Source organism: Amblyomma maculatum, chromosome 6 (assembly GCF_055883805.1).
Source record: "Amblyomma maculatum isolate TAMU_Amacu chromosome 6, ASM5588380v1, whole genome shotgun sequence".
NCBI classification, from domain to species: domain Eukaryota; kingdom Metazoa; phylum Arthropoda; class Arachnida; order Ixodida; family Ixodidae; genus Amblyomma; species Amblyomma maculatum.
Genome location: NC_139349.1, coordinates 32601428 through 32626429, shown reverse-complemented (window position 1 = coordinate 32626429; position 25002 = coordinate 32601428). Strand labels below are relative to the sequence as shown.

The window sequence follows — 25002 nt, the reverse complement described above, 5'->3', positions numbered from 1 at the left end:
TTGTTAACTGGCGTCTTTTCCCTGACCCACCCTGATCTGCAAGAGTGGAAGCGTAGGCGAGTTGGTGATGGTTCGATTGGTGCATAGCGCTAAAAGGACAAGGACACATCGAGACACGCAGGACGGGCGCTGTGTGTGTCTCGATGTGTCCTTGTCCTTTTAGCGCTATGCACCAATCGAACCACCCTGATCGCTTGCTGTCGGTTAACGCTGCAGCTATGATTTTCATTTGTTTTTCCAACTGCGTCGTCCTCGATTTATGTCGAATCCTTTTCGGCTAGCCTCCACGTGTCTACCCCCAGGGAATACCAATATGATACATGCTATACTTATCCGTTGAGGGACACTGGTAAACTACACTATTAATGATGCTAGAGTACCGGCAAATGCGCAAACTGTCAAAATGGGTGTTATGAGGTCAATAACTTGAGTATTTGGCTATAATATATGCATAATTATTTATTGTTTGAATGTTTACCGTAAACCATGTTTAATGTCTCAGGTGGAAATACGCTGCTCGTAGGAACTGAATCGGAAATGACACACGGCCCCTTTTTGCTTCGGTTTTTTTCTTTTTTTTTTTTTTTTTACATTTCAGAACAGATTGCTGATTCAGAGGCACTGGTATTTGCACATGCACCAACAGAAGCGGAGCATCGTGACAATTTTCAGAAACGTAAAACTGGTGGGTTCAACTGGACCAGTATACTAGTAAGTTCTGTGCTTTTATTTGCTACTTTGCGTTTTTTCCCCGCCAACTTTTCCGTTACCAAACTCCCCTATATACTCTGTATACTGATCGATTTATGGATTCACTGCAAGCGGTCTTTTGCCAAACCATAGCGGGCGGGGCAATTGTGTGTAACGCAATTCGATTCCGCTATTACAGAGTCTTTTCACTGGCGGCCGAGTTCACAATGACATCCTTTGTGACCGCTCGGGTCCCTGACACATGTCACATTTTTCGTTTTCGAGGCAGCGATAGCGAGTCGATTCGCACGGTCCTATACCAGCATGCACGACCGGACGCGTGGCAACGCCTCCGGCGGTAAAAGGCGTCATATGGACTGGCTGTCTTGATCACTAGTATGCGAGAATCGTGCCGTGCGCGAATCTGCCGTCGCGACCTGCAGTGCCCGCCAACCTTGACCGCGACGCAACAGTGCGTTGAGCACCATTGCCTTGATCGTGCTCAAGGAGCAGCCAATGATTCACAGCATGGAAGACGGAAGACCGAGAGCGCAAGAGGGCTGCAGCAATGACTTCACGGCTGACGACGCTACTTGGACATTGACGGCATCGATAGTGGTGTTCACTATGCAAACAGGTGAGTAGCTTTGGAGATATTGTCAAAACACAATAAAGCTCACAGTACAGTGCAGTGCAGTACAGAACAGTAAAATTGTGTTACAGCTGATAAAATATTTAACATGATTCACCTTCTGATGCAGGTGCATATGTAATGGTATAAAGCAGTGGTCACAAATGTGTGGTCAAAATAGCGATGTCGCATGGCTCACATACGTCGCAGGTTTCGGCATTTGCTCCGGAAGATTGTCACTCGCTCTCTCTTTCACTACCCTTCGATGGCAGTCATTCCACGTCACATCTAATCACTTCAGCTATTTTTTACAATAGTCTTCGTTTCTTGGAATAAAATATATTTGAATAAAAATAAGCAAAAATAACTAGTTTCTGAGTCGCCCTCTCCGCCACAGACACAAGTTGTGACTTATTCGCTTTGATTTTTTTTTTTGTGCTAAAATTTACTTTCGATATTTTTATTTATACCTTGGCTCTTCTCCCTTTATCCTCTCTTCTTACCGACATACTAGCCCCAGGGCATCAAAAGTTTCGGTACTACATATGCGTAGATGTTTGTAGAGTAAGGGGCACAATTTTGTAACAACCTGAATAAAAAAAAAAATCGCGAGGCCATGCACTTAAGCTCCGCCTTTATGGGCACGCCACGACAGTTTTAATTGTTCCCGTTTTCCTGCAACCTCTGCGAATCCTCATCTATACAGCCAAATTTATTGTTGCGCGCGTAATCGTAGCTCTAAGAAAAGAGGTAAAGGCACGTCCCATAAATGTTCGAGGTGTGTTTTAAGCAGTGTTTGTGTATAACTCCCCTTTGTTCGACAGTGGATATCCACTCATTACAGTTGCTATAATTATGTATTGTTACTTCTTGTCTGTTCTTTTAGCAGTAAACTAAAATGTGCGCTTTTTGAACTTCGAAGTATTCCTGTCTTCATAGTTATTTCGGCGCAAAAATGACGACACAACCGACAAGAAGGACAGGACAGAGCGCCATGACAGGATAGAGCCCATACAGCTGTCCTTCTTGGTTGTGTCGTCTTGCATTGACCAACTAGCCCCACAACGCATATTACTGAAATCCCTGTCTTTGTCGACCCTTTGTGCTTGTCTCTAGAAAGGAGGATGCTTTCAACTTTCCCATATGGATATGCTGTGCAGGCTTTGGTCTCCTCGAGTCTGGCTGCGTGTCACGGAAGAACGAAGTGAACATCTTGATGAAGAATGTGGCCGATGTGGTGGCCGGCGGCCTGGGCTACTGGTTCTTCGGCTACGGTCTGCAATTCGGTTCGGCCGCTGGTAGCACACCGTTATACGGCGTCGGCTCCTTCCTGGTGGACGCCGACCCGCCGGACATGGGCCGCGTGTTCGCGTGCTTCCTGTTCCAGCTGTCGTTCGCCACCACCGCGACCACCATCGTGTCCGGCGCCATGGCCGAGCGGACCAGCTTCACGGCGTACTGCCTCTTCTCGTTCCTTAACACGCTGGTGTACTGCGTCCCAGCTGGCTGGGTGTGGGCCAGCCGAGGATTCTTGCGCGAGCTTGGGACGCTTGACTTCGCGGGCGCCGGCTGTGTCCACTTGCTCGGGGGCTCGTCAGCCCTGGTGGCCGCAGCGTACCTTGGGCCCAGGGTGGGACGCTACGGAGGAGGGCCACCGCCGGAACTTGGAAACCCAACTAATGTACTCCAGGGAGCCTTCACGCTTTGGTCGGTATCGCCAAAGAACGTAACAATGTTTTTCCTTGTTATGAACGCACTTGAAGTTGTATATCAAGAGACTGACCAGAGAAAGATTGCAAGGAGCAGTAAACCGCTGAAACACAATTTTCGATACGTTGTGATAAGCCAGAACCAGAGTCCTTCAACAGGGGGTGTCATGCTGTTTTCTACCGCATTTTTTCGTTACAGTGAAGCTGTTAGTGCCTCATTTGTGACGTAAGCGTCGCAGTCGTCGTCTACGTACAACATCTGTGTAACATCGTGCGGCTAGTGTGACTCATCTGATCGTTGCTTTACATCACTTGACCGGTCACGGGAGGTGACGTCATCTGTAGCGAGGAGACGCCTGAGCGCGGCCCTCACATATGTTGGTGCAGTCATTTTGTTTGACTGTTAATAGCAGTACCACGATTATAAAAAGCTCGAATTGCGCTGTTCAAACGCATTCGTGAGAAGCATAATCACAGAGGCATTTTGTTTCTTTGTCCAGGTGGGGTTGGGTGGTCTTCAACGCCGGAAGCACGGTTGGTGTCACTAATGACAAATGGAAATACGCATCGAGGTAAGAGATAAGTTGTAACTATTTTATTATTACGTCTTATATTTAAGGACTATGACAGGGTCTGGTTTGGACAAAACTTCGACCAAGCAATGGCCGACTGATGTGTTTTCCGAAGGTAAGCGGCGATGTGCGGAGCACTTCAGAAGTGCCAACCGGCTATACGCGTGACATCATGCTCAGTGTATTGCTTTTGTTCGCCCCATTAAATATGAGAGAAGAAATAAACACCAACAATGTTGAGCGCAGCATGGAGGTTCGAAATTTATTTACTTTCATTTATTCCTCTCCCTTTGAAAGCCATTTTGGACTGTTCATTAGTAAATCAGATTGGACGGGGCCCACATGAACGGGTCGCAGCAACACCGAGGTCGCTGCATATGCCAAGTCTGAAGGGAATGAGCGATCAGTTTTAAATCCCTGCTTCACTATGGGTTAACCGGAGTTGACAATTCTCATTCTTCTTTCTTTCCCTTGCACCGAAGGGCAGCAGTGAGTACAATCAACGGTTCGCTCGGAGGAGCTCTCATCGGACTATTGTTGTCGTGAGTTCGTCTCGATGGCCTTTATTGTCGCACATTTATCCAACATTCATAATCATCCAGTTCTTAATAATCATCAGTCAGGTTTGCGCGATTTTTATTTAGAGAGAGAGAGAGAAGATCATCATTTTGCAGTCCTGAAATGCCAACTGTTTATATTTACAGTTTTCTGGTAATTATGTCCAGCACAAAAGAGCACGAGTATTTCTTTACTTCAGAGAAAGTGTTTGTACAAACACGACCACCTGCTTGGTCCAATGGAGAGAGCAGTATGTGTAAATAAATAAATAAATAAATAAATAAATAAATAAATAAATAAATAAATAAATAAATAAACAAATAAATAAATAAATAAATAAATAAATGAATAAATAAATAAATAAATAAATAAATAAATAAATAAAGTCACTTCATTTTTTTAGCGGTTGATTTCATATATTTAGCAAATATTTGTCGTCAAGTTGAAGAAAAGTATTGTGAACGTGAACACGGAATCAATGCTCCAACGGAAAGCTCTTGTGCGCGCCATTGTTATTTTCTTTCGCAATGTACCATCCCTTAATATATCGACAACGTTGTCCTTTTTGTGTTTCTTCCTAGGTATATCGTTCACAGAAAATTTCTTATCACCAGCTTCGTATCCGGACTCCTGACCGGCCTAGTCTCAGTCACAGGTAACGAGATTATTCTGCCTAGATAACAGCACATTTTATGTCCCCGGGATAGGAACAACAAAAAAGAGAAATAGATGACGATCACCATATGTGCAGCACTCTTTTTCTCTAGCAATGAAAAGTTTCTTCTCCTAGCGATGGCACAGTTCGGTCAACTTATCAGAAGAGAGCTTTCTCTCCCTTTCAGCACCACCACGTGACTGCTTTCAAAAAACTTCTATACTCGAGGTGCGACTTCAGATTTCGCTCATTGGGTCCTACCTCTGTACAACCTTGCTAAACCACGCAAAACCATGCTTAGAAGGGCTTTCACTCGTATAACCAGTTTCAAGTTAATCTTAAACACCCGGTATACATATCTTTTATTGCCATGCCAAAGTTCCGTTGTTTTTTTTCCTTCAGATGCTGTCATTTGAAATAAAGAGCTATAAAGTGGGAAGCTTCTAACAACTGAAGGATGCAAAAATTGGCTCTGGCACGAAGACGAAAGGGAACGGATGTTTTGTTTTGTTTTTCTCGGCCTATTTGGTTTAGTTTATCGGGTTTAACGTCCTAAAGCGACTCAGGCTATGAGAGACGCCGTAGCGAAGGGCTCTGCAAATTTCGACCACCTGGGGTTACTTAACGTGCACTGACATCGCACAGCACACGGGCATCATGCTTTTCTCCTCCATAGGAAAGCAGCTGCCGTGGCCGGGATTCGATCCCGCATCCTTGGGCACTGAAGTCATGCGCCCTAACCAAGTCAGGGCTTTTTTGCCCCTTTTTTCGCTGGTGTTCAAACGCATGTGCAGTAAAAGCAATGCAGTGTAATGTAGCACAGCGGCGTTGTTTCCGTCTTAATTATTTTACCTGGTATTACTGAAAGCGCAAAATGTGAAAAAAATCCTTGAAAATGCTGCCTCTCTTTCACTACACTCTGGCATCATTACCCACCACAAGTGTATTCAGGCATTAACACAGCTCACCATTATTAGCATTGTAATATTGCTACGGCAACACGCTTTATTTGGTGCGTCTCTGATACTCTTACGCTATTTATAACAACTAATGGGAGTATCGTCCCATAGTCATATTAAGCACCCGGTTCGTTGCTGCTTTTGTCTAGTTTTATAAACTCGGTTAGACGCATTCCTCTTATGGTTCGTGTTCTTGTTCATTCTAGTTCTAATTTATATCGCTCGTGATCTTTGTTATTCTTATAATCGTTCATAGCTAGCTCGATGGCCAGCGCCTATGGAAAGACATCTTGTTTGGCGTTCTTAACTGTAATACATTTTGCTAGTATGTTTCGGGAAATTAATGGCGCACAGCTCATCGCTGACCGCCGGTTTTGTTGCCTCCGTTGCCGTATATACACTATGCGAAATAGCGCTGAAAACATTATAGTACTACAGAACACGAAGTACTGTCGCTAGCACGCTTAACAATAGCGCTCGAGCGCGCGTCCTAGACGGATAAAAGCGCCGCTCAGCGTTTGCCGCTAGGTCCGACACAATGCTACACGATGTGTTTGACGCTAGTGGTGATAGCAAGTTCACTGGCCACGCGCTCGATCATTCATGTTAAGCGTGCTGGCGGCGGTATACGCATGACAAGTCCATCTCCCTTCTACGCTGTTGACCACAGCGCAGGAATTGCACGATTCACGGTACTTATAAGGTAATTGTAGAGCAATGCATAAAACCATGCATATATTCTGTTCGCATCGACTCTGACACGTGAACGCGATCCGACGGTGGCAGGTGGGTCGGCCTTTCTAGGTGCCCTGGACAGCCTCATTGTGGGCTTGCTGGGCGCCCTGCTGTCGAGCGGAGTGCCACCACTGATGAGATGGTTTCGCGTGGACGACCCCGTGGACGCCGTGTCCGTGCACGCTTGTGGCGGCGCCTGGGGGCTGCTAGCCGTCGGCCTGTTTGCTCACAGCGAACAACTAAGCCGCTGCGGCCTCTTCAGGGGTGGCGGCGGCTATTTACTGGGCATCCAGGCACTCACGTGCGTGTCCATTACGCTCTGGAGCGTCGTCTGCACCTACATGCTGCTCGTGGTGAGCAGCCACGCTTAAAATTTCGAGGGACACTTAAGTAGCTTCGGCCTCCATCTGAGGCCCCACTGGCGGATCTCCGCGTATACTTTGATACTTGATTACTCATTAATCGCTTCATTTTCTCTCTGTTATCTCGACATAATCATTTGAGCCTAGTCGTAAGTTATGTAGATGTACATAACTGCACATGTAAATAGTTGTAGTTATATACTTACAGCCAGGGACAAAAGTTTGCGGGACAGAAGTTCGTGGAAAAATATTTATTTCTGTGTGGGCAAACATCGTGAATGAAATGTGCTTAACCCCGAGGTGACATGCACGCCCCATTCAGGGAATACATATCGCCGAAAAAACTAGCCAGGCAACGAAGAAATAAATGTTTTTCCACAAATCCGCATCTCGAAAACTTTTGTCCCTGACTGTAGATCTGAATAGATATAGATGCAAAGCCCGCTGCGTGCCTGCTAAGAATGTGCCTGGAGGGTGAGTCATGCGGATATCAATACTCGCCCTGTATGCGATAAATTTATTGAAAGTGTTATGCTCGTTAGAGATTTGTAACAGCTGCTGCCCGAACCACCCGACTGGATTTCTGTTTTAGATGAAATGGCTGTTTTGAAACAATTTTAACAGACGCGTCGGTTTGAGTTTGGCTGACTCGATTTAAAAAAAAAAGTACTTTTATGTCATGTTTTCAGTGTCAAAGTGGGCAATAAAAAAGAAAAAAAAAAGCCTGCGTGGCATACGGATAGTAGTGTCCCAGGTTCAATTGCCATCTCAACCACTCATGTGACAGAAGTAGCTCGAGTTGGCAGCTCTTGCAATATGATGCAGACTCGTGACGTCACATAAACTGCCGACCAATCACTGCCTAGTCATGTCGCCTACCATCTACCACATGCCAGATCCATGCCCATGATTTTATCTCACAACGTCGACAACGCAGGATTTTCTACGGAACGGAGCTGTTAACGCTGTGGAGTTAATAGTGCAGAGAGTAATTGGGACCTGGCAGAAACAGACTAGTGTTCATGGCATACAGTTCATGGCGTCAAAATCAATTTAATTTACTATGGCTGGGGTTGATGTTCGCTTTTGGGAGAATTAGCCTTGCAAAAAGCTGCCGGCAGCTGTTCCGTCACAGCGAATTATTATACCTTGTGACTGTTTTTTATTGTTTAGAGATTGTATTAAAAAACAAAAAACAATGAGATTTTCCACCACGCGGTCCGTGCAGATAGTCGCACAAAAAGGCGGACATCATGTGCAAAGTGCTGTCAAAAGCATATGAAAGGCAACTGACTATGTGTATAAGAAAATATTATGTTTTCATTTTAAATACAGACCGTAATGGTTGAGATTGATTAAACAAGAGCGTAATTACCACAATCACAGTTAAACCCCGCATATCCACCCAAGAATGTGTTAAAAAAGGGCATTGCTCAAGATTGGCTTTCATTTACTTTTGACAGCACCTGTGCGTTGTAAGGCTCAATGATTACATTATTAATGAACCAAAATTAACTAATCAATTTACTTGCTATTTTTAATTTAGGAGAAAACATTATGCTATGAAATTGGATACTGTTAATACCAAAGGTGTGTCCCTGTTTGAAATTTTCGCAATCGGCAATGTGGCTCGAAATATTAAATGTCAAAAAGATGCATAATAAAGCTCGTGGAGTTGGATTTCACGCATTGCACAGTTGTGAAACGACGACGCTGTGTATGGACCTTATTGTGGTGAAAATAATGTTATCTTCTACATTATCAACAGACAAACGAAGTCTGTATTTAATGAAACAAAAAATGCATGTGACATAAGTTTACAAATGCGCTTGCGTGACAGCCAACTCAACGAGCCTTCGTATGCGTACTTTTACGCTCTATGTTTCGATCCACGTTGCCTATAAAGAAAAGTAAATACTCACTTTTAATGTTGACGGTCTTCAATTGCACCATACAATATTGCCTCTTGGAAACAAGAATAAAAAGTCGTTCGCTAATTTGATTATATAATCGACTAATCATTATGCTCCATAACGTACAGAGTCGATCACTTGTCTGTACTGCGCTCGAACTGCGCGCTTCAGCGCTTGTGTTTGTGTGGTTCGCATGACTTTGGGGCTGTGTTTGAGCGCTGGTATTGTCATAAACTTCAATGCCTGCTTTAGAACTTCAAGGCGAAAACCTTTAATGGCTCATACTGTCGTGGACAAAGTGTGTCCCGCTTTTGCGGCTGCTGTCGCGTGGCGTTCCTTGGCACGCGTTCCTTGGCGCGCGTTCAAGTGTGGGATTGCAGATGGCAGGAACGCTAGACAAGATGAGACTTCTGGAGGAAAGGCACAGTATCTGTCCCACTTCCGGCAAGTGTGAGTTTGACCATCGCATCGTCGCGCGGCGTTCCTTGGCGCGCGTTCAAATGTGGGATTGCAGATTGCGTAGGAACGCTAGACAAGAGGTTTCTCAAGCTTTCGCCTTTCAATACTTTAGTCGCTAAAGTCCGTCGTAATTTTTACTTGAAGCATTGCTAAGAGAGCTCTAGATAAGTGCTGCTGACTTTATGCATAATTTCCGCATTGCGCACAACTCACCCGCACAGAACGCACCTAGGTATCTCTCATTATATTTAATATCCAAAGCTGTGAAAAGTAAAAGCAGGATCATCCTGTATAATAGTCATATTTGTAGCTTTGTACCACAGTTTTGTGATCTAGCCGAGCTCATTGGCACCATCAATAATCATACTTTTACAATGTCCTGAAATAATTCTAGGAGAAGGCTCCAAGCTTCTCCCTAATTAGCCGATTCTCATGAGGGTAAAAAAAAATTGTCATGCAGAGATCTATGTGGCGTGATTGATGACCACCTTTCCAGTGAATAAATGAGATAATAGCGGAAGTCAAAGCAAAAGTACATGAGGATCACAGTCATAGCTTGTGCTCGTTGAATTAAGCGTCGAGTGCTGCTAGAAATCCGCGATTAGTGAGAAATTCGCCTGGCAAAAAAATAAAATAAATCTACCTGGATTCTAGATATATATATAGCAAAAATGACGTCAGCCTTGTCTTACATAATCACTTTGAAGTAAGGACATGCATTGCAGATTAGTGTACATCACTTCAGCCCTTTTTAACCCCCTGGTCACACAGAGATGACTAGGTAAGTACCACAAGGACTTCAAATTCCTTATGACCGATTTTCACTAGGAAACTTCAGGCACTTTTTTTGATGGTTCAGCAGGCAACCCTTCTTATGCGATGCTGACGGACTGGGAGAGATGCGCTAAGCAACGGCTCGTCACTGTTCCGTAGTCTGCGAATTGCTCGAATAATGGTTCAGATAAGCCAGCGATCTGCTTATGAGGATAGATGAGCCGTGTACTCTTCATTAAATTGTTTCAACTGTGAATTCGAGTTCTCATAATAAGCAGATGCCGTGCTCCTGCTCCTTTGGTCCCCCGTCGTGTTGTTGTTTTCGTGGTCAGGAATACGTACGATTCTGTGCTGGTCTTCCGGCAGGCAGCCAGCGAAGTCGGTAATGTTTCAAATGAGCTTGCGCAGAAATCGCCATCACGTGCATGACAAGAAAAGAAGAGAAAATCCGAAATAGGCGGTGGCGCGACAAGCGATGATGGTGCCATTCTTTCATTGCTGCTTTTTCCTTTCCCTTCCGCTAACCTGCTACCACAGAGCAAGGTAGCAAGCCGGAACACTCATTGGTTATCCTTCCATCTTTTCTTTCCCTGCGTCATAGTTTATGGAGAGGGGGAGGTGTCAATCTCCCAGACTTCAATTTTTTTTTGTCCCCCCCCCCCCTCTCCTTTCTTTCTTTAGTAGCCAAAGAAGGAGAAGAGGAGAAGTAGGGCGTCAACCTTTGCGTTTTTTTGTAATTATTTTTCTCTGTGTGGCTGGCGCATAGTCAGTTGAGGCGACCGCCGTGATTCGTGAACATAACTCGCAGATCGTCAATCGACTGCTACCCATCCGAATGAGCCTGGAGAACGAAGTGCTGGGTGCCGACCTGGTCGATCACGGCATCGTGCATCCTGGCATTGACTACGCGCAAATGCTGCGGCGCAGCGGGATCGCGTGCAGCGACCTGCTACCTCGCTCCGACGACGCGCGCATGGACAGGGAGTCATGGGACCTGCGAGTGTGCCGGCGATACCTGGCCGAAAAACTCCGCGCGGGCGCCAACCATCGCACGTCGAACGCCTTCATGAGAGTCTTCTTCAAACTGTGGCACTGAGGCCACTCTATACACACGACTGCTAGAACCTGCGTTAAACAGGTGACAATAAAAAAAAAAAGAAAAGAGGAACTGAAATTCTTACGGACATCATTTTTCTTTCTTTCCATTCCTGTTCGCACGCAGTGGTCTTCATGAATAAACGAACGAAGCGTTGGCTGGAAAGGAGCAGAATGACTTGACTGGTCATTTATTTTGTCTTTCGTCGTGATCTCGTTTTGTATGTTATTATACACGTTATTACTTTAATGCATTAATGCATGTTATTACATGCATTCATGTACGAGTTCAATAAGTTGAGTCTTGCGTACTACATTTATACTTTTGCATGACACTCGTTTGCTATTGTGTCGTGCATAGTTCCTTTGTTTTCAAGGTTAATTTATACAGGGGGTTCCATTACAGTCGCTCGTTTTTATATCACTTCTTTAATTTCAAATAGCATTTAACATAAATTGGGGAGGGGGGGGGGGGGGGAGGCAGTTAGGCTTTGCCTTTAGAGTCATGGCGCGACAGGTTAATGGCTCCCGCCTGCAGCCCCACCTGCGGATCGTTGTTTGCGCACATTCACTTCGTTACTCGCTTGATCTCGAATCATTTAATTCGTGTCTCGATCTCTCGCATACTCTCCAGCATGAAGTGTGAGCTAGTGGCACATTACTTGAAAGACCACCCGAAGTAGATATACCGCCCCGATTTAACCAAGACCGCATGAACACGTCTGGGTGGGCTAGGGGTACCGTGTATGACCAGGGATCCAAGGGTACCCGGAGGGTTCGTTTTCCATATCACCCTCCCCTCTCAAAGAAGCTGCACGAGTCAGCAGTTCTTGCCATCTCAGCTATGTCATCTGGCCTCGTGACGTCACGAAACCCAACGACCAATTAATGCCCGTCCATCTCACCTTCCAACTGCCACCTGCTCAGGTTTTTCGCTCACAACGCGTCGTCAGATTTTCTGGAAAAAAGAGGAACCTAGTTGCGTTAATATTGTTCTCGTCCGTTCTTAGCGGTTGCCCTGTATTACGTGTAAAGCTGATCTGTCCTGAAAGCCAGCAAGGACATCCGACAACCACCTGCTCGCGTCTAACGCAGACTTCCACAGCTGCAGAGACGTTGCTTTGCCTGCTTCCTTACTTTCACTTGCTACCACAACGCATCGGAGAGGCATCAATCAATCCTACGGGGTGCTGCGTCCACTCTGAAACATCCGATCTCGCTATAGACTATGTATAAAAGACACTTTTGCTGAGCCGACTGCACTTCTCCATATATGTACGCTTTACGTATAGGCCTCCAGACATCCACATCAATAAGTATTTATCCATTCAGTCAACGGCATTGAAGGTATTCGTGCGATGTGCTTGCTTACTGCTTACTGTCATGAGAGAATGTGCAATTAAAGAAGTAATATTATAGTTATTCGACCTTAATGAAACCTAGACAAATACTTCGGGATAACAACTTAAGAGTAGATCGATTTCCCAGAAATAATACTGCTTCTTCAATCGAACGCTTGCTTGTATTTGGTTGAGTTTTTTAGCACCGCTAAGTTAACAAAACGAAAGTAACAAAGTTAGAGCGCCATTAAATAGGAATTTTCGATCTATACGACGATTAGGCAGCCGAAATTTTCTACACATGCCACCGCACCGGCCTGGAGAGCATCATTACCGTTTTTGGTTCTGGCCCACTTCTATACGGCTTTGGAGCGAGCATTAAAGGACGGCGTTAAATATTCACGGTTCAAGTCCTTGTCGTTCTCCTCGAGCCCTTGCCTGAAATGATCTACTGAAACTTAGGCGGAGCCCTATTCTGACGAACACCGAAAAAACACTTTGAAAGGAAGAGTTTGCGTTCTTTGAGACGGGTGGTACGTGCTCTCTGAGACGGTCACGGGTCTAACCTCGCCAGGGGGAACGCTAACATGCCGATAGTGACTGACGAGAACACAGACATCACCGTTACGCCAACCCCCGAACCGGAGGAAGAGTTCACGTATGATGACGCCACTTGGGTTCTCACAGCGGCAATCGTTATATTTACGATGCAAACCGGTAAGACATTCGTTTTACGTACGTATTTATACTTTCAAGGTGTAACGAGTAACTGTCGAGAATATATTCATATTTCGAATCTTTTGCGTCACGCGTACGAAAGTAGTGAATAAATCAGAGTCAGAACAAGCTACTCGCTTATTAGCAATCGGCGGTTATATTGCAGGAGCCCATAATGGAGCTCTATCTGCATTTGTTTAAACTACTGAAACATTGCCCCACATTCCACTCTGCGCGACCACTCTTTGAAGATATGTTTCAGTTAGCTGCATGTAAAAGAAAGGCGACAAAAAGCAGTATGGTTCTCAAACACAACGATGCAAATACGGCTTCACTTGTTCTTTTCGTCAAGTTTGTTTTTATATGCATAAATGAAGAGAAGTGGTCGAAAGAGATCAAAGCATACGAAGATAAAAAGATCCTAATTATCGTGTTTTTAAGTAAAATGGAGGTGTCTGGCGTTTACTCCAAATTACTCGACGTGAAGTTAAAGGACATGCAGCTTACTACTGTTACGTCCGGAACAACTGAGAAAAGCCAAACCATGTGCAAAACGCAATTCAACGCGAAATGAGCCAGTCTTGACACCGCAGCCACCAACAGAAAGAGAAATTATTACTGCAGCTGACGGCCCACAACTGCGCACTTTAAATTCCACGGTCGAAATAAGGGACGAAGGCCAGCACAGCTAAGGACAGCTTTATGCTACTTGGTAAGCTACAGTCCTACCAAGATGCACAGTAAAAAACTGTCACGGTGAAGATTCCTCTTTAAATAGGGTCTGCGAATGAAGATGGCCACAAATTGAAGAAACACAGATGACCTCACAGACCCTATAAGTACTGTCTGATTTAATCAGATGATACCAGTATGCTTTTACACGCAGACAGAGGAATTATGATAAAACATACAACGCCTGGAAATCTGTCTTAAGTGAACTTGACGATTATGTGGTCTAATTAGTCAAGTGAAAGAAAGAAAAAAAAAATATTTGTAGCGAGCAATTTCTACAGAAAGAAGAAGAGCTGAGAAGTACATATTGGGGAAATGTTATCTGATTCTTACTTAGGATACAGCAGCTTGAACCTTATTATGTTTGCTTTTGTATGCTCATTTGTTTGTTTTGACCTATGAAACCGCTTCGGCCATTTTTTACTAAATCACGGTGTAGTAACCGCTTTCGCTTTCTTTCGCTGTATTATTCTTAACTGCGCTGATTTTTTATATCTCTCTCATTAAGAATCATTTAGTGCTGACCAGTTATCAAGGACCGACTTTTCCGTGGTTTATTTTAGAGCGCACATCTTAAACGTCCATTTCTGGCTTTATCAGCATCGGTGTAAACGATGGGCAATTTTAAGGTGGCCTGGAGGTCGCAGAAAATTGCGCACTGGCGTCAGCGATTACGCAGAGATTTTTCGTTCTGGTTGCAGTCTGTAAAACAGGCCTTATATGCACAATAGTAATCATTTTTGGAGTGTTTTTTCTTTTCTGTTTCTAAGCGCTTTCCGCAGTGCGCCAAATGGCCTTGGTGGGCTCTGAGTTGACTACCCTTGGACGACTGTTCGGTTTGCTGCTCTTTTGCCATGCAGGCTTCGGTCTCTTAGAGTCCGGATGCGTATCGCAGAAGAATGAGGTGAACATCCTGATGAAAAACGCCGCCGACGTCATCCTCGGCGGGCTCACCTATTGGCTGTTTGGATTCGGTCTGCAGTACGGCACGGGCCACAGCCCCGATAACGAGTTCAGTGCCGTCGGCCGTTTTATGGTAGACGCCGAACCGGACCAAATGGGCTTGGTCTTCTCGAGCTTCATCTTCCAGTTGTCTTTCTCAACCACTGCCACGACAATCGTGTCCGGGGCCATGGCGGAGAGAGCCAACTACAACGCGTACTGCGTCTTCTCGCTACTCAACACGATTGTGTACTGCATTCCAGCCGGATGGGTCTGGGGAGACCACGGCTTCTTGAAGAAGATGGGAGCCATCGACTTCGCCGGTTCCGGATGCGTTCATCTGCTGGGCGGAGCGTCTGCCCTAGTCGCTGCGGTACTGCTGGGTCCACGGCGTGGACGCTTCGATGAAGACGGCCAGAAGGTCCAGATGAGCCGGCCCACTAACGTTCTCCTCGGAACTTTCACGCTCTGGTAATCAGCAACGGCGATTCATTGAAGTGTTTAGCTAATATGTCAGGCCATGCCTTAGGGAACTCTAACCTGAAGATATTTTTTCACTAACTATTTTTCCTCTTTAATAGTAAAGGGAAAATAAGAAATGGGGGGGCAAAAAGAAACTAAACGAAAGTTAAAAAAAAAAACTCATGCATGCATTCACAAGTATATTCTTTTTTTTTCTTTTGTTAAGGTGGAGCGTGCTTATATAGAAAGAAAGTGCCGCTCTCAAATACCTTCAGGGCTGAAACTAGTTGCAGAGTGATGGGAGCTGAAATATCTGAGGGGTAGTACATGGCCAGCACAGCAAACCTGCTGTACAGGGAACTAACGGGAGGCACACATAAGTGAAGTTGATTGCTCCTTGGGAAGCCGCAGACAAGTTTCAGGACAGAGAGTCAAGTATTGCAGCCGCCAGGAAATAAAATTGTGCGCAGGGTCATATGGAAGGGAAAAATATGACCCTTTAGCTCCGGAATACATGCATGCGAGCCCCATTAACGCTAACAGCATCAGACACCTTGTTACTTGGGCTGCTCTTAGCCGACTGTCTTCTAGTAACTCACCGACAAAGAAGTCGAGATAATGAGGTAATGCCAGAGTCCCGCCTTCGAAGCACTTCGCTTCATCCCGTTTCGACCGGCAGGATGTAACACATGCCTGGACCTCAGAGGAATATACACACCGCCCAGGAAAGAAAATGCATGGAAGAAGGCTGGTCTCGTTCTTAGGAGTTACGACAGTTTTTCGGAAGTTGCATTGTTTGGATTCCCTTTTTGTGCTTACTATGGGATACTGCAAAACCCGTTGGAATAGCTTTTTTTGTTTGAATGCACCAAAATAAGGGCACTGATCGCACGCAGGTGGGGCTGGCTGGTGTTTAACTGCGGCAGCTCCTTCGGTGTGAGGCATGACAAATGGAAGTATGCGTCAAGGTATGCCTTCACCTCTTACGTTCGTTTTGTGCTGTGTATAAAGCATATGCAAGAAGCACGTACGCTTCTTGCATATGCTTTATATGCGAGAAGCGTACACGTTGTATAGAATCCAGAAAAGCGCTTCGCAGATTGATGTTCGCTGAGTGGCATGTGTTTGGTCCAATACGCGAAAAAAATATTTATTCAGTAATAAACAGAACATGTACGGAAGTGTACGGAAGTGTACGGTAACCAAATACAATACTGCCTTTTGAATGGACACAGTGTATCTTAATTTTGTATCTACGCACGTTCGCTCTGCGAGTAGTGACTTACTAAAATGTTACAGACTGAGCGCCTTTATTCACTGTAGCGTGCTGTTACAGAGCAGCGGTGACCACGATAAACGCTTCCTTGGGAGGAGGCCTCGTTGGAGTATTTTATTCGTACGTATTTTTCAAATGTATTGTGTTCATTGTTTGGTGATTCTGGCCTAAGAGATGAGTATCAAAAACTACAAACACGTGAATTGTTTTACTGCTACAACTATTTGAGAAGTTTGATTCCTCCCCTCCCGACCAAAGAAAGAACGAGAAAATAAGCAGAATATAAAAGGTTTTGCCTGCTCCATTAAAAGCACAGCAAGCATAAACACGTTTTTAATGCAAATTAAAAGTTTAGAGAGCGGACGACTTCGTACATGTGGAGGCAACAAAGGCAACAATGAAAGTAAAAAGGAAGAAACCTATGGTGATCCCAAGGCCCGGTGAGCAGGTCTGGGGAGAGGCCCTGAGAGAAAAATAAAAATATGGCAACCGATGGCACTTGAGGTGAGGAAAACGAGTCATGTGATGGAAAATAATTAATGCTTGGGGTATACATATAAGCGTGTAAAGATATGAAATAATGCTTTAGATGTTTCTATAAAGCGTTGCTGCAGTCTTCAACAAATTAATTCTCGTCTTATGACTTCCAGGTACTTTATGTCACGGAAGTTTCTCGTCGACGATATTGTGAATGCCATCTTGACCGCACTCGTGGCTGTCACTGGTGAGAAATAAATTTCCTGATTTTCTGAACAAGCATATCCCTAGTGTGCAATGGAAAGATCGGTTTGTAAAAATGGCGTATGTCTTAGCATATTATTCATCTCTTAACCGTCTCTTGGACAGAAAATATTGAGAAAGAGGGCAGGAAGGGTACATCCAGGAAATATTTCACGAGGCCAGAAGGAGAACAGAAAATGAATAAAATAAAGAGGTAGTACAGTGCGTGTCCATTGAAAGCTCGCGACAATTTGAAAGTTAAACGGTCCCATTTGATGTGCTGTGCATGACAAGCTTCCGGTGCTGGCGACCACTGACCCAAGCGATCGCATGATGCATCAGCAGGTGGCTGTCTAAGAGGTCTACAGTTATAATCATCTTTATCGGCCCAGAAAAAAAAAAAAAATGTGTGTACAGGCAATTTCTCTGTCGAGTAAATTGGCATGACAACGAAATGTGAATACGTGCAGAAATGATGCGAGTTTCAAATGCGTGAATCTCTCGAAAGCCACCCTTCACTCAGGAGAATAGCCAGCGTACGTTAACCGACAAAATCATAGACCCGTATGTTTTTCGTTCTCGGACTTGTGGTTATGTTTATACCTCGCCAGCGTTCCAATTCTTTTGAAGTTGAGAGAACACTCCTCCTCGACCCTGCAAAAGTTAAGGATTCCACAGACGCTACAATATATATACCCCCTGCGTAGCTTATGAGAAAACCATGTACTCCTTATTTAACGTTTCGTTGTACTCTGGGAAATGGCAGAGCGTATGAATGGCTCAGCTGTTGCCTGTGCAGCTGGTTCGGGCTTCTATTCGGCCTACGAGAGCCTCGTGGTGGGCGTGACGGGCGCTCTGTTCGCCTGCTGGGTGCCGGGCGCCCTGGAGCGGCTGCGCGTGGACGACCCCGTGGGTGCCGTAGCCGTGCACGCCGTGGGAGGCATCTGGGGGCTGCTCGCAGTGGGCCTCTTCGCTGATGCTGACTCGCTACTGCGCCTCACCTCAGGCCGCAGCGGTCTCTTCAAGGGCGGCGGGGCTTACTTGCTTGGCATTCAGGCTCTAGCAGGGCTCTGCATTGCCGCATGGAGCGTGCTCACCTCATACGTACTACTAAAGGTACGACATATATATATGACCAGAAAGAGGGGAAAAATTAAATTATATATTTTATAGCAATCACTGCTACCAGCCATAATACAGTGCTTATTTTTTAGAATCTTGAGCGAAATAACATACTAGTGAACGAGAGTCTACCCGAGAAAGCTACAGCCAGAAAGAATATATTTCTAGCAAATATAAAACATATTTTCACTTCGATACGCTCATGTTTGCATACAAATGGTGTTGAGGAATGGGTATTTGCTGTTATAATTTTTTAGGCGCCACTGACGTTTGCCCTGTGATCTTCCTGAATGAGGTGGTGGGTACACCAGGAAAGCCATTCTTATAGTTATTAATGACATAATGTGAGGGGGGGGGGGGGGGGGGGGGGACTGCGTGTTCCGCATACTTATTGTCAGTTTGCGATATATGGCGCCGGTTTATTGTGAAATATTATCTGGAGCACTCTTTGCGTTACCAGCACCAAAAATCGCGGCCTTAGCTTGCCTAGCTCGCTTGCAAGGAGGCGTGAGAACTAGGCCGGAATGAAGGACAGCAATCCAGAAAAATTATTCGTTTTCGGGAAACAAACACAGAACGCTTATTCAATCTACATGACACGCAAAACCTCACCTTTGAACGTAAGTCTGACCTTGTGCTTTTGCGATGCTCACTTCAGCTGCATGTTCAACTGGCGTAGCTGAAGAACGTCTCCAGTATAGTTTCAAGAGAGCCAGGCTGATAAGCTGGAAATGAAATGCTGCGAAATAAATGCCCCGTGCGCCCGTTTCCACTCTGACAGGCCATAAACTACGTGATCCCCATCCGGATGACCGAGTTGGAAGAAGTTCTGGGCGCAGACCTTATGGAACACTCCCTCAGCTATCCCGACTACAACTACGACGGGGTCTTGGCCCAGTTCAGCAGCCGGGGCATCGACGTGAGCCACGTACCGCCCATCGTGCACCGTGGAGACTGGGACAGGCGTATCTTTGACGAGTACCTCCTGGGCGCAAGAGGTCGCAACAAGCCGAGGTCAGACGGCAGACTGGCAGCCTACGTCAGAAACTACGTCAGAGACATGCCACGAAAGTATAGCTATCGCGCATGCGTTATTGTCTAAGCTCTCATACCTGTAAACGCTGTGTACCAGCTCAATTTATTATTAAAGATTACTCAACTCACATGAGCCGCATACATATATCCACATTATACAACTTCGTCGCCGTGTTCACTTGCCATATTGTTGTTCTAGTTTTGAATGGGCGTATTAAAACGCTTATTCCCCTAAGAACTAGAAGATAATGGTGTAAAGGCGTTGTCCATGCAGGTCAGAGTAGCATACTCTGTCCAGGACACCGCTGGTTCGCGCAAGCTCACGTTCTATCCTGATTAGCTGGAACTATTTATATATATTTTCACTGTTTACTGCTGTCACTAAATGCTCGTATCACTTGTTTATCACTGCCAAATCTTCGACTTTGACTATGTACCCCTTGATACTATACGGAACGGCCGTGGTTGGCGAGAGCTTGGGCTCGATCGTTCGTGACTTCGTTGCCTTTTAGGCCTTCATGACTTAGGTCCATGCACGTTGTTCTGTGTTTTTAACTGAGTTCCTTTAAGATAACAGTCTCATTGAGAGCATATCTGATGTGGGGCCTCTGCAGGTCATCTGGTAATCAGTCACAGCATATGCTTGGGTCCCGGCCCCCGCTTTTGGAGTTTGGTAGCCAATGCTATAAAGCTCGTCGTACAGGATCGTCTGCATATGCACATGCCTGTAGGATTTGTTGTTGCCTGTAGTTTACCATCGGTAAAGAGGGTCTGTATTGGGTGGGGTTTGCTCCTTTGTCGGTCGAGATTACTCGTGTGTGTGTGTGTGTGTGTGTGTGTGTGTGTGTGTGTGTGTGTGTGTGTGTGTGTGTGTGTGTGTGTGTGTGTGTGTGTGTGTGTGTGTGTGTGTGTGTGTGTGTGTGTGTGTGTGTGTGTGTGTGTGTGTGTGTGTGTGTGTGTGTGTGTGTGTGTGTGTGCGTGTGTGTGCGTGCGTGCGTGCGTGTGTGCATGTGTGTGCGTGCGTGCGTGCGTGCGTGTGTGCATGTGCGATTCGAAACCCGGTTCGACGTGGGCAGTGCGAACTGTAAGATATTTCGTGCCAAGAAGCTTCCAAACCGAAACATTCAAAAACATCGGTACATTCTGGTGTTCGGTACATGCCTTCAGAACACTCAGAAACATGGGGAGGGAGACATGCACTTTGTCGCGGCTTAGACTTCAAGCCATTTTAGCGCGCGAATTTCCAAGCAGGCCACCACGAAGAGTCAGATGCATCTGCGGCGCTGCAAGTGTCATGCTGTAATTGTGGGTGATAGCGCATGAATGCCTTGGAAATCAATGGATTCATAAAACACATGACACCATGGATCCAGGCTTTCTATCGGGATTTCTCTCAAGTATGCAGTCAGAACGATCGGCAACGTCAAAAGACAACGACAATAACAATCCGAGACGTTCACTGATCTTAAAACAAAAATGAGCAATTTGAACATGCATGCACACTTTACGGCAAGCATAATCATGGCAAAGAGAAACACCGCGAAATGACGACAAATAGCGTAGAAAGTTACCGTACAGCGCTCCTCCTATAACTTTAGCGTCCGCCGTCTTTTCACGATTTTCGCTTCACCGTGCACTGCTACCCAGTGATCCAAATGTGCTGTCGTCCACTCGCCTGTTTTTATATCCTGTTCCTCACTCTACTGCGTAGCCAGCATAATTGCACGTACATTGTGGATCTTATAATTGGCCCGTTGTCTCATACGTGCCAAACCACGGGCAATCCTTCCGTCTCAGTATTTACTAATTTTTTTTTGGTGATTTCCCGTCAATCAACGTCAGAACATGCTTAGGCAGGAAGAGGGAATATTTACTATGTTGTCTGGGACGACACTCGAACAGGGTGATACCAAAATGCTAACTTCATATCTAGGTTACAGGGAACAGTCTGCACTAAACCATCTCCCTTTATCGCCTTACTCACGCTAATCCTTTATATAGAGGAATGACCAGCGCCAGAGACGTCCTTCCTGAATTCAGTGTGACTGAAATCGACCGTACGCGTAGACAAGGTTATTTTGATCTTTAAGCTGCTGCTTAAACCGAACTTTGAGTTCCCGATTCAATGATACTACGTCACGCTACTTTTACCGATAATGTGGAGCCGTCGTGTTGCGAAAAACCTTTCTCCAGAGAGGTCGACCACGTGTTGAGAAGTGGTTCCGACGGAACCACGTCAGACGCGGTAATTACGAGAGCAGGTCGACTTTGACGTGCTGCATCGACAGGCACGGTCATGACTGGGGGCGCCATCGGTGTCGGCGTAATTTCTATCATTTGCAAGCGCTTAGCTTATGCGACACACGCTCCAACGCTTTTCTCGCCCACCGAGCCGACTCCGGTGGCATGAAACAAGCACTACACGTTTCCTTAGAGACATGGTACCAAAACAAAAAAAAACAAAGTAAAAAAAAAAAGCAGCCGACGCGTGAAAAGAAACGCAAAAATCAGGAAAAGAAGCACCACAATCAGCAACTATCCCTTTGGTTTTATTCTTACTTCTTATTCTTTTTTACTCTTTTCATTCCCGGCCTCTTTTTCTTGTACCCCTTCAGGCTGATGGAAGGTGCGGAGACTGATACTTGCGTGGTTTGACTCCCTTGGTTTCGCTGCTTGGTGCACCAGTGTGGGACAAATCATTGAGTGAAAGCTTGCGACGCTAGACGGTCTTGTCTGTGAATGCAAGGGCGGTTGTACAGGACTTCGGTATGGAACAGGAGTCACGGTTGTTTGAGCAAGCCTTTTTTTTTTATGCTCCGTCGGCTAACTTACAAGGGTCGCGTTGCGGACGATTGTTCCTCTGGTTTTCTTGCGAGGCTGCTGTTGCCGCTCGTGCTGGCTAGCCCTCTCCCACTATAACATTTGCCTCAAGTCACGTGGTGCAAGTCACGTGATTTTCGGGGGTTTCTGGTGGTATATATACCTGGAGCCGCGGCTCTACCTAGCATCGCTCACCTGTCCAACAACAGCAACACCTCCACGAGCAGTACCAGCCGAAGGAAAAATATGGTAAGTCAAAAGCTAAACTGCAGTGATTCATGTCGTTAAATACGCTAACAGGCATTCAAACCCCTTTGACGCTCCGCAGAAGCAGCCCTCTGTATACTGTTGGCACTTCTTCACAGCTTAACTCAGCTGCAGTGGCTATCTGTGTGAAAGAGAAATCAAGTATTGATGACAGTTATATAATGCTAGAGCGATGTTATTTCAATATTTGATGTTATTTCAATGTCGTTGTTTCAATATTTCTTGAAGCGCGATTGCAGGTTTGTATTAAAGGGGGGAAGAAAAGCCTCACCAAAGTCGAAATCGCAGCACTCAATGCTCTGGCTTGACAAATGCTTTTGAATTGAGTGAATTTCGGGAGCAGCTGAACTCGCTGGATTTTTTTTTTTTTTGAGAAACCCTTTTACCCACAGAAGCCCATTACGAAATTTGGTCCCCTTATTCTGAAATTGTTCAATAGGCAATTAAACAAATATTGCTTATTTATCGACAAGCATACACGAACTACTCCTCTTCGTTTATTTCCTGCAGCGCTTCATCGTGTACATTGCAATCCTCGCTCTGACGACGGCCGTCGCCCTTGCCGGATACCATGGCCATGGAGGCTACGGTGGATACGGCGGACACGGTGGTGGTTACGGAGGCCACGGAGGATACGGTGGTGGTGGCCGCGGCTACGGCGGCCATGGTGGTGGATACGGTGGGGGATACGGTGGATACGGCGGTGGCGGCCACGGAGGATACGGCCATTACGGAAAGCGATGATGATAATCCAAGATGCTCTGCCCGGGCCTCATGAGTGCAATGCGAAATAAATTATGACCTGTGCATGCGGACAGGAAAGAATACGACCTCGTGTTGAATTTCCCTTTGCTTAGCACGGCGATACTTTGTCCAAAGAATACCTCGTGCGTGCTAAACGGTGGCGCGTCGTATTATGTCGAAAATTAAATTTGTAGAGGTGGCATTCAGAATACTACTCAGTGGTATCATTGTTTGGACGATATCAATCAATATCGGCGATGCTGTGTGCGTGGAAAAGAGAAGGAAGGGATGCTCCGTTGGGCTCGCTGTAGTTCATTCATGATGGAAGAGCGCGATAGCTTTCATGTCGTTTTTTTTTTTTTTTTTTGTTCACTCAAGTAAATGACAAAAACTCTCTTAAAAAGGTTGGTGTACACAAACCAATTTTAAAGAACCCGCGGGACCGGGCTAGATCTCGAAGTTTTTGAACGAAACAGACAGAGTAAGGCGCATGGCTTGTCGGTCTGGAATACTTTGTGGGGACCGATTGACCATCGGAAACTCAACTCTTGGAAATCTGAAACTATAAGCCAACTTCAACCTCCGAAAAACTTCCGGACTTTTTTCACCCTACCGGGTAGCGAAGAACCACGCACTCAAGCGATCATAACATCCATTCCAAGCCTCACGCTAGAAAAACCTGCCCGAGTCACGTGATCACGCAGTACGCCACTTCGTGTTTGTTTACTTCCTGTACTACTCGGATAAAATCCTCAATATCCGATAGATGATCGTAAGAGTTTTAGGGCTACGAAATACGGTGATACCGATGGCGATGCTGTTTAGTGCACTAAAAAGTATCATCGCGTCTACTACAAAGAGCGGCCGTACGTCCTAGTTTACAGCTATCGCGGTAAAATAACTGGCCCTCCTATTACTGTCGAGCACTCAACAAAATGCTCTCTACGAATGCCGATCACTCGGTAACTGAGGATGTTATCGGCGTAAAAATATATATTCCGAGATTGTCCTCTTTACTAAGATTTATCTGTTGCAACCTATGGCTGTCTGATACTGTTGTATCACCGAGATGTAATCGGCATCGGCAGCTGATATCGATAATGGAGCCTTAAATCACGGGGTAATCGTGTTGTGTAGTGTTCCAGTCTTAACTTGTAGAAAAAGGGCTAAAAATCGAGGATTATATGGAACCACACTCCTCGTTTTTAGCCATTTTACTGCAGGCAGGGCATGGACCAACTTACTCAAACTGAAACAACTATTCCAACGTGTGTGATTTGCCTCACTTATTACTTTATGTTATTCGTAGATTGTGAGCTTTTTTTTTTTTTTGCTGCTTATTTCACTTTATTTTTGTGAAATTAGCGGTAAGTGACGTTATCGAGCCATATCATATGCGCACATACTTTGGACAAGCCTAGCCGGAACAGATATGTTCATGTTGTAAGAAAAGCGTTAAAGCTGCTTCCCTTTTTAAGCACAAATTGGATTTTCCATGCTCGCATTGTACTTTTCCCTGTGTTTTAAACATCGTTCGTCCCCCCAAAACAGCAACGAATTCATTCAGAACAAGAAAAATGCACCAGAACTAAAAGCATTTTGCACTTCAACAAGTAACTGGCGTTCTTTTTCGCCGTATGACAACTCCTATATACGGTCCTTGCTTCTGAGCTCGAGCACCTTTCCTAGACGCGAAATCCTGACTTCCTTTGT

General features: G+C 45.4%; 1 protein-coding gene and 1 pseudogene across 1 annotated transcript; both read left to right on the top strand.

Annotated features, from left to right (window-relative positions):
- The first annotated feature begins 1164 nt into the window (after positions 1-1164).
- On the top strand, positions 1165-11113 carry LOC146185418 (putative ammonium transporter 2; annotated as a pseudogene).
- A 1926-nt stretch (positions 11114-13039) lies between these two features.
- LOC146185417 (putative ammonium transporter 2) lies at positions 13040-23289 on the top strand. Its single transcript, XM_084607816.1, has 8 exons — positions 13040-13169; positions 14762-15314; positions 16202-16273; positions 16642-16701; positions 17232-17305; positions 18101-18417; positions 19205-19462; positions 23056-23289. The coding sequence occupies exons 1-8, from the start codon at positions 13040-13042 to the stop codon at positions 23287-23289; spliced, it is 1698 nt and encodes a 565-aa protein (XP_084463942.1).
- The last annotated feature ends 1713 nt before the right edge of the window (positions 23290-25002 follow it).

Coding starts and splice junctions, on each gene's coding strand:
- LOC146185417 (XM_084607816.1), top strand. CDS start 13,040: ATGCCGATAGTGACTGACGAGAACACAGACATCACCGTTACGCCAACC. Junction 17,306..18,100: donor CGCACTCGTGGCTGTCACTG/GTGAGAAATAAA, acceptor TTGCCTGTGCAG/CTGGTTCGGGCTTCTATTCG. Junction 18,418..19,204: donor CCTCATACGTACTACTAAAG/GTACGACATATA, acceptor CCACTCTGACAG/GCCATAAACTACGTGATCCC.